This window comes from Necator americanus, chromosome II (assembly GCF_031761385.1).
Source record: "Necator americanus strain Aroian chromosome II, whole genome shotgun sequence".
Taxonomy (NCBI): domain Eukaryota; kingdom Metazoa; phylum Nematoda; class Chromadorea; order Rhabditida; family Ancylostomatidae; genus Necator; species Necator americanus.
In genome coordinates, this window is record NC_087372.1 from 22,599,672 (window position 1) to 22,609,400 (window position 9,729).

The window sequence follows — 9,729 nt, forward strand, 5'->3', positions numbered from 1 at the left end:
GGTGAGAAAGAGGTCACAACCTAGAATACATATCTAGGAATAACTTAGTTTAGTTAGCAGTCACTTAAAGTTAGAATAGGCGATGTAGCAGGTGTAGCGAAAGCAGAAGTTATCACTTCCACCTGTTTACCTCCGGTCGAATAGCTACGAGTGCCTTTTAAAGGCATCACCACACGAATCTGATGTGGTACGGATTTCAGGTTCAGTGGAGTATTCGTATACGGGATAGTAGATTATGGAGAGAGGTGTGATTCCGTCCATTTCTTCTTAATTGCCGTGAAAAACGGCCCGGAAGATGCGGCGCTGCACTCGGCTGGCGCGCTCCTATCGAACTCCTCGTGGGAAATAGTGCGCCGGAACGCTCGAAGCCGTATCTTCCAGGCCGTTTTCTACGGCAATTAGGAAGAAATGAATGGAATCACCCCCCTCCCCATAATCTACGACCCCGTATACGAATACTCCACCGGAAATCCGTACCACTCCAGATTCGTGGGGTGATGCCTTTAACACTAAAGGCCCTCACGCTTGTGAAGGGCCGCCTATTTGGCAGAAGTGGCAGCGGACCGAAGCGACCGATCGCGCAGCAGTTTAAGTAGATTTAGATGAGACCGAGGATGTCCAGATGGTGGAGCGGCAGCCGTAATTAAGCGGAGGCGCGCGGTGCTGAAGGGAGGACAGGAGCGATCAGCCTGTTTTCGCGGGTACTTCTTGTCCTGCACCCCGCAAAAACCGTTTCTCTGCTCTTAATCACTGTAATTTGCTTTATGAAATCCTTGCTAAAGACTTATGTCTCAAAAATGTAAACCTGGATGTCTCAAGAACCTTTGCAGAAAGAACGGTTTTTGTGTTCTAAGTGCAGTTTGATTAGAGCAGCTTTGGACTGCCTCGAGGTTTTATTCTATAGACTGACCCAAGAAAAAGTCTACAGAATAGGATTAAGGTGTGCGTATATTCCGACGTGTACCATTCGCATTATCTTGTTCATCTCGATGTGATCATCCTCATAATTTAAATCTGATCCTTTGGTTGCTGCTGCACTCAAATAAGGGAATTTTGATTTATGTTGCGACATAGATTGAGTGGTTGTATGAAAGTTTTAAGCACAAGTTCTTTAATTTTTTTCGATCACACATCGTTTCGGTGGCAAGCTGCATTTTTGCACATCCGCACGAAAATGGGTCCCTATCACGAATCTTAAAGTTAAACACTGTTGAATAATTTTGCTGATGGATTGTGCCGAGAAGTGAGTGAATCGAGTGCTTGTCCGGAAGCGCTTGTTGATACATCCAGCTCTCAAAATCTGATGTGTCCGCCGTGCTCGTGCCGCCGGAGAAGCCAACTGTTGAGTTTGTATTTGACATCTGGTATAATAGCGATGGTTGTGAAACCTATTGTGCCCACTAATGAAGTGCGCGATTTCTTCGCAACCTTCGCAAAAGTCGTGAACCTTGGAGTGGATTGATGGTCGATGGGTCCATTAAGTGAGTTGAGATGTCCCCTCTTGGAACCTGGCAGAAGTGTTCTTTTTATCATGTTTAACCTTAGGTCATCTCTTTACAGTGATTGTCAAAAATCGTTGTTTCTTATATCATGTGTGATATAAGAAACAGCGGTTTTTGGACAATCACTGTGAAGCGCCATCATGCGACATCTGGTCCTCCAAGACTGCCGACGGCAATGCCAGGGTGGGGGATCCCCGAGATTGTCGGACCTCGGAATTCACCCGGAACCATCCACCTTGAGGAAGCCCTGAGGGCGTTCACGAGATCCAGAAATCGTTACAACGTTGCGGATTTCTAGCTCCTGCGATAGGAGTAGCTATATCGCGACAGCCGGAGGAAATCAACCCAAAATTGAGAAAAAAAAATAGAAAGAAAAGAAAAATCATAAGGCCAACAAAAACTAGCACGTTCGAGAATTGGCGGAAATGATGAGCATAAACAGCACTCATGTCATTAAAATTTCGGCCGAAACTGTATCCTTCTCCGTGTGTAAGATTCTAAGTGTTATTGTTTTTCTGCTATTGTTTATGTTGCTTCTAAGTCCTATGAGATGCTGAGTATAGAAGTGGAGAATTTTAAGAAATCCCCTCTTTAAAAGCACAACTACAACAAAATTTGGAACAATAAACTACATTGCCCTGTGGTAACAGTGAATGGCTCAGAGGGAAAGGCAAGATTTCACGTAGTATTCATTTTTAAGGTTTGCCAGGTTTTCATGTTTTGTGAAGTCTGTTTGATTCCAAAAGTGTGCTCTAAATATCGTAAGAGTCGCTTAGAACTTCCTTTCAGGAAACGTTTTTTATCTCTACGATTTCTCTTACATGAGCTTGCTGCTGCTTTTGTGCTATGCTTCGCTATCTCATCTTTTGAACATGACAAGTCTGGCTAAGGAGCGGTGCTGCTTTTACGCAAATGGTGTAATTGTTTAAAGAAACCCGAGGCCTCGAAAACATGAGTTGAGAGAAATACTGTTTTAGAATTTCTAGGCTTTCTAACTTGTTCTTCTGCGGGGTTGCCTTCAGAAGCAGTGCTCGGGGAAATTTTCGATGAAGTCTCTTTGGTGGTAGATGTCTTGGCAAGCAGTTCGCAGAAATCACAGTGAAGGGGCGAGCTACTCACAAATTAAATAATCGGATGCGGGGATGGCGATTGATCAGTTCACGTAAAGAAGGACTCTTTACGCCTGTAGGAGTGAAGAAGTGAAGAACCGTAGACGGGAGTTTGTCAAAGATGTAAGATGTTGCTTCGACGAATAATCTCATAACTATTCTCCTAATTTCATCGCTAATCATACGTAAGCGGCTGCTTCATCGGATAAAGTAATCAGTTCGGTGAATCTGAATCATTTCAACTCTGCATTTATGAATGTTCTGGGAAGTGAGATATTGTTCAGCTCATCTAACCTAACCTATTTCTTTCACCTCGTTATCCTACCCTCATTTCCTAGCCGTGCTCTTCTTATCTCGTGCAGACGGTATTTCATAGTGCGACCACTGATGTGCTGGGTTGATCGTCCAATCAAACGGTTATTGGATGAATCCTATTTATAAGCAGGTGTTCTGCACTGACACTTTGAAACGTCAGCAGCACAGGCGCCGACAAAATTGCTGACGAGAAGCGCGGATTGGTGGCACAGGGCCGTGTTCATCATGTCGTATGTCATATGTCGACCAGATATTGTAAACGATCATTATCGACTTGCGTTATCACATCTACCATCCTTCTTTTCTTCCACATACAAATTCCGCTTTCGGATCTTGCCGTATCTTTTCGTTAAGCTTCCGTCTCAGCAGATCAGAGAAGCTTGAAGTTAATTAGAATTTTCAGGCCTGAAAAGTGTATATGAATAGAATAGCAAAAGGGTAGCTGATCTGATAACGTGTGTTGACAATGATTCGACTATCTCTTTTACAATATCTGGTCAGCTGATGAACGCGATTCTGGGCCGCCAATCCGCGTTTCTATCGACGGGGCGGTTTTGTAAGTGCTAGTGCGGTTGGCGTTTCAAAGTGAGCAGTTTGAGGGTTTTGATCTTTCCGCATTTTCCAAAGGATCAGATATGTTATTACGTTATACTTTAGGAATTGTTCACTATTATTCAAACTTTGCTATTTGTGTCTACCACCATGCCTAGATTGAACAGAAGATGTCAGGGATCCACCCAATTCAAACATCCAGAAGTTCCTCATGTGTCTTGAGTAATGTTGTCGTCGTTTGATAGTTTTTCAAAGCTAACTGATACGATTGTTTCAATAGGTTCTGCTCTTTTGTGCTCGACCTGTAGCGGAGAATCGCTGATACGTGCACTCCTCTCCATTCACGCAATCTCTCGCTCGTCACTCCTCTGATCTCACGATAGGGTCGAGTCAGTTTGTGCCAGTTACGCCAAATGCTACATTTTATAACTCATTCTTAAGCATTACTCTAGAATGTTTGTGAAGCATAAAATTGCTCACAGACATGAAATTATTCTAAGCTGCTACAAGATAACTTTTTATTGTGTGCAGATTTCATACTTATTTGATGCGGTCTGTTCAGCACGCAATGCTTTAACATTCATCCTACGCAGTGTGACATTACTGTTTCGTGAAACTCATCGAGAATATCATGCAAATGATGAAGGCGTGCAAAATGTATGTTGTGTGACCACGACCAAATAAGAATTTCTGCCGTTAATTTTCCGGAGTAATCGTATTCCGAAAAGTTTACGGCGTAACATTATTCTTCGGTTTCTCGAACAATATTATTCTTTGTTCATGTTTTTTTGGATTTCGTACTGTGCATGTGATTCGCGAAATCGCAACATTAAGGGCGGCGTAGTTTATACGAGATAAGATACACTTATGCACGCATCTACGAGCGAGCGATCGAAAATCAATGAAGCCTCCTCAGTTCCTATTCACATAAAATCAATAAATAGCCTGCTTAGAGAACCGGAGCGTGTACAAAGGTGACGCGTTCTAACATACTTTTTAGGAACAAACGCTATTTTCAAGACAATTTGGGAAAGTCGAGCGGGAGAAGCTCTTACTCGTAATTCACACACCAAACTTCATTTGCAAAACATCGACAGTTCTGTGATACGCTGCCTTTAAGAAAAAATCGTTGCATGTTTGTGATCCCGTTCTGAAGACACTATCATACGTGCTCAAGCATTTCTTATTATATTACTCGCGGGGAGAAAAAACAAGACATGGTGGGAATACCAAATATAAGGGATAAAAGAAAAAATGTACGGCGCTGACTCATTCGTATGAGGATGCGCCTATGCGACTTTAATTTAGAATCGTTGGAGGCTTATGAACGCGTGTGCTGCCAGTATCTGCAGCTGACCACTATCACGAGTTACCATAACAAAGTTCATAACCTGCTAGAAAAAGGTTTTTCAATGCGACTTATTCTCACACATACGTTTGTTTCTCTCGGTGCAGCTAGAATTCTGCAAAGAATCCCAAATACGAGAACATATGAAAACAAAAATAACGAGGATAGAGTACATGTATATCTTAAAATTAAGACAAGATAGCAGAATCGTGATACTCAGTTCCTAATTAATGTGAATAAATACCTAGCTGTGCAGGACAACATCTTAAACGTGCTCTATATCGCTACTTGTCACGTTTATGTTATGAGTAACGCACAAAGTTACGGAAATGCCTGTGTACGTCAGGTTACCTTTTCGATGAAGTTGTATGTCTTGTAGAAGCAATGAGGGAGTTCCTTTATAATATTAGTTGAAGAAACATATGTTACTGTTGTAAAAACGAAATTCTTCCGACTATTAAGAAGAGATCTTAATTTTTCACATTTTTCAACCATCTAATCTAAGCGTATAAAACTATGCATAAATTTGGCGCTTTGTTCTTGGAAAGGACTCCTGAAATGCGGACTTTACTGGACTGCTTTTATGCTGCTAACAAATGGAATGCGAGAAGTGCCATAGTCGAAGTCCTTTCTTTCTTCCGTTTCTGGAATCTTCGGTAGTATCGAGCGAGATAGTATTGTTTGAATGCAGTTCGTGTGCAACACAATCACAGTACTGTCGCACTGCAACTGTATTGTGAATGTACTGCACTGCGAATTCATTCCTACTCATTATTTTCATCGATCTGCTTTTTTTGCTTTCTTTGAAAACCTCTAGACATTTTCGGATCCAGACGAAGACTTGTGGAACAAAATCAATGAGACTACGAGTTATTGTAGTACCTCTGGCTCTTAGTATAGTATTGTATTTTATCTTGTCATAATCTAAAAAAAATGAATTCATGGCCATGTGAACACCCTTTGCGGTTATAGTGCCGCTTGTTCCATTTGGACTTTTCTTCCTCACAGTGAAAGAAGTATGCGAAGTCTTGTCAGCACTACTTTTGTCACTCACTGCTAGCCTTCGTTCAGTCCACTAATGAACAATCTTGTTTTTGATTTTTTGTTTTGCGTTCACTAGCATAAAGATTTAAGAACCAAATAATAAATGCAGACTGCAGCATTTTGTCTTCTAATGTGTAGTTTGTAAAGGTAGCCTACTTCTGCAAGTAGGTGACATTCTTCAGGAGCATTAATCTAAAGACAGAAATTGACTATGTTGGGATCCCACTGCAAAGGAAAATGAGACATGAGAAATGGTCCTAGGGTCGAATTTTCCGACGAGGCACCTTGTTACTATGTTCAGGAAAGGACAAGTTTCCACAACAGTTAGGAAGAATTGAGCGTGTTTGGGCTCACGTTCTGTATCTACACTCCCAACCCTATCTTTTCATCGAGAGATTCGGAAATCGTCAATTTCGTGCTAAGCTGCCTTCAGAAAATTCATTTATCTCCATTCTTCTCGTATCCATCATGTATTTACACCCTTATTTTGTTTATGACTCAGCTATAGAGTATTTGTTCGCTCATCTCTCGTAGGTGATTATGGCATGCTTTTGATCACGTTCGCAGACACTTCTAAAGACTACACGGTATTTGGGCTCTTGATTTTGAGAGTAATGAAGAGTGTTGAATAACTACGAACGTTTTAATCATGTTGACTATTTAAGGTAATGGTTATCCACGATTTTAATATTGTCAGTCATTTGATATTTGACATTGAGCTTTATAAGTTATCGTACTATTGAACTGCCAGTTTGAATGTTGAAGAAATCGGAAACTTCTTTAGGGAATACACATAAAATTCTGAATATCTCGGTCTGTTTTGCTTCACAGAGGCTTTCTTTGCGACAATTTTCTATCCGTTGTTCGTCGCATTACGGCCGCTGCTTGCCAGGTACCATAAATATAGTTGGGTCAAAACGACATGTAGCATGGACAGTTGCGAAAGCGGCAAAGCGGTGGAGCGTAGTGGTTAGGATCGAGTGAGGACCCCTTCTACAACCGATTTTCGCTGCAGTTCGCGAATGTCCATCTGGATTCCAACCGCCGTCTCCACCCACCGCTTCGAGGGCAGCGCTTAGGCAATAGTCTGTGCTTAATTTCGTTTTGACCTGACTATAGCGTTCAGTCCATGTAGTAGACACGTACAATGGTAATAATGCGGCCCATGTGAAGCAAATACATTGCGGAGAATCATATAACATTCTTTTCTAGAAAAATATTCTACAACAGATTGATTGTTTCATTTTTTCTCTAGCAATTGGTCGCGTGTTACCAATGGTTTCAAACAAGAAGTTGTACAACGTTGTCTTCGTTCTAGGGCCCCCGGGTTCGGGAAAGGGGACACAGTGTGTGAAAATCCAAGAGGTGAAATACTCATGCTTGTTGTGTCTACGTAGAAATCTTTCTTTATGCATGCTTCAGAATATTGGCTTCATGCATTTGTCGGCAGGAGATCTCTTGCGTGCTGAGAGACAACGCGAAGGGTCACAATTCGGGCAACTGATAGAAAATCACATCAAGAACGGAACGATTGTACCTGTTGAAATCACCTGCAAACTTCTTGAAAATGTAAGCCCTCGTATCACTTTCAATTTACAAGATCCAAACCGGAAAATTTCTCTTGATGAATGCACTCGTTTCCGAGAGAGAACGAACTCGTGGCAAATACCTATTGGAGAAAGCCGCGATGTATATCTACTTGTTCGTTCCCAGCACCACCCCAATATTTTCAGCAAATTTCTAATTTTAATTGTCGCAAGGTCAGTCGCAGGTGTTCGACAAGTTATAAGGAACAGACGTGCTATGTGTCTCCGAAAAATCTCTTACCGTTTCGTACGTCCATTTAGCAGCAGGATTAGGCAAGGTTTGCTAACCTAACAGGTTTCATCTTTATGGCGCCATCAAGATTGCATGTTCACTGCTCTAAGGTATACTTGGTGTCCAAATTTGTTAAGCCAGATAAATGCGGTGCACCCTTAATGTGCGGTACAGAGGGAAGAGGATATGTTTCGAGCAGAGGAAGTTTGAGAAAGGTTTCATTGCAGTCGGGCTTATTCTTGTTAGCGATTTAAACGCGAACAGAGCTTACGCTTTGTTCTATATCTCGCCTTTTCAATGTAAGATGGTGTCTAAATCAGCTACGAGCAAATAGGAGGAAGTTAAGACAATGTAGTGCAGTCAGTGGAGTTGTTGGACATACAATATACAGTTTTGTTGGTAACGAAAATGGATGGCTCGCGCTTTCATATCCCGGCCCACATATGCATACCTTCAAGAATAAAAGAGATTTGAGCAATAGCGAAGAAAACTGAGGAGGAAAGGAAACCAATTAGTTGTTGTTCAATATCATTCTCCAGGCTATGGACGCAGCGAATGATGCTCGAGGTTTTCTCGTTGATGGATTTCCTCGCAACCAGAACAACCTAGAAGGATGGGAACAGCAGATGAAAGAGAAGGTAGCTGGTTGTTTATGATGTAGATAAAAATGGTGGAATAGTTTAGAAACAGAAGAGCAAGCCATGTGATGTATTCAGTTGCAAATGCAACGGTCGGTGGTTCCCCGCTTTTCGCACCACAACATTCTCCTTTCGTTATTATGAACGCAGCTACTGAGGCTCTAGACGAAATAACACTATTAGAAACCGTTTAACTCTGTTTAACCATAATCATTCGCATAATTGCACTGTCGATCACAACTGTTCGGTCGGAATGCGTTATTTTTGGAATATGAGCATAATGAAAAAAACCTTTTTCCTATGTTGCTTTCTTGAATATGGACAGTAAGCATAGTACGAACAAGCACCACCTTGGTGCCCACAAATATTAGGGATCAAACCATGTATAGTGCTGTGGACAATGAGGTGTGGGAGGGGATTTCGAATATTCTGGCATTTGACGCTGTTAGAACACTCGACTAATTTATCCGAAAGTATGTTCTCCGATCATTCGACTTTCCAAATGGATAAAATTTGCTGCTGCAGTACTTATCCACAAACCCTAGTTAACCAAGGTTATGGAGGTCATAGTTCTTTCATAGTTTCACTCTGAGACACATTAGTTTTGGTTATATCTAGGGTTTTGAACATACTTGCGCCTTCGAAGATTATATGGGATCAATTTCATCAGGACATTAACTAGAAACCAAGATGTAGTTGGTAAATTTAACCATGCTGAAGTAAAGCTGCAAACACAAAACACAACAGCATTAAGAACAGCTTACTGGCAGGTCCCGCTGTGAAGATGAAGAAAGTGAGTGCCAAAGGAAATGTAAGACGTGCGCACCATTTAAACAAATGTTAGTTTTGCATGTTGCCCCCACCTTTAAACCATTTGACTGTTGCTTGCAATTATGTAAGGAAGAAATCTTCAAATCATGGGTAATAACCATGAGGTAGCAATTCTGCTCCTATATCCAAGCGTAAGCTGCTCTGGATTGGCCTCTTTCAGGTTGATGTCAAGTTTGTTCTGTTCTTGTCTTGCCCAGTGGATGTTTGTATCTCTCGATGTTTGCAGAGAGGTAAGCTGCACAGGATTGTTCATTCAAATGCAAGGCGTTTTTCAGCACTGTCTTTAATCTATGATAACTGCTCATTGACGAATTATTTTATTCACAGGACAAGGTCGCACAGACGATAACGAAGAATCTTTACGAAAACGAATAGAAACATATAATAATCAAACACTTCCAATAATTCAGCACTATGAAAAGTTAGGACTTGTGAAAGAAGTACCCAGCGATAAGAACCCCGAAGAGGTGAGTTTTCTATGTATGTGCGTAACACTTCAAATGGTGCACTCTGCATTTAAGGTCTACGCAGGAGTGGTAACAGCCTTCAAAAGTGCTGGATTTCAAGTGTAG

At 41.5% G+C, this 9,729-nt stretch overlaps 1 protein-coding gene across 2 annotated transcripts; it reads left to right on the plus strand.

Moving 5' to 3' along the window:
* Positions 1-3,648: 3,648 nt before the first annotated feature.
* Positions 3,649-9,729, plus strand: RB195_019061 (uncharacterized protein; the record flags this gene model as incomplete). 2 transcript variants are annotated; one of them, XM_064186748.1, is made up of 9 exons in its annotated part: positions 3,649-3,700; positions 3,759-3,803; positions 3,862-3,867; positions 7,126-7,235; positions 7,293-7,439; positions 8,228-8,326; positions 9,318-9,387; positions 9,485-9,624; positions 9,679-9,729. In XM_064186748.1, the coding sequence occupies 9 exons, from the start codon at positions 3,649-3,651 to the stop codon at positions 9,727-9,729; spliced, it is 720 nt and encodes a 239-aa protein (XP_064042629.1). The 2 variants fall into 2 exon arrangements, with proteins under 2 accessions (XP_064042629.1, XP_013303698.2); XM_013448244.2 differs by lacking the exons at positions 3,649-3,700; positions 3,759-3,803; positions 3,862-3,867 and adding an exon at positions 6,627-6,762.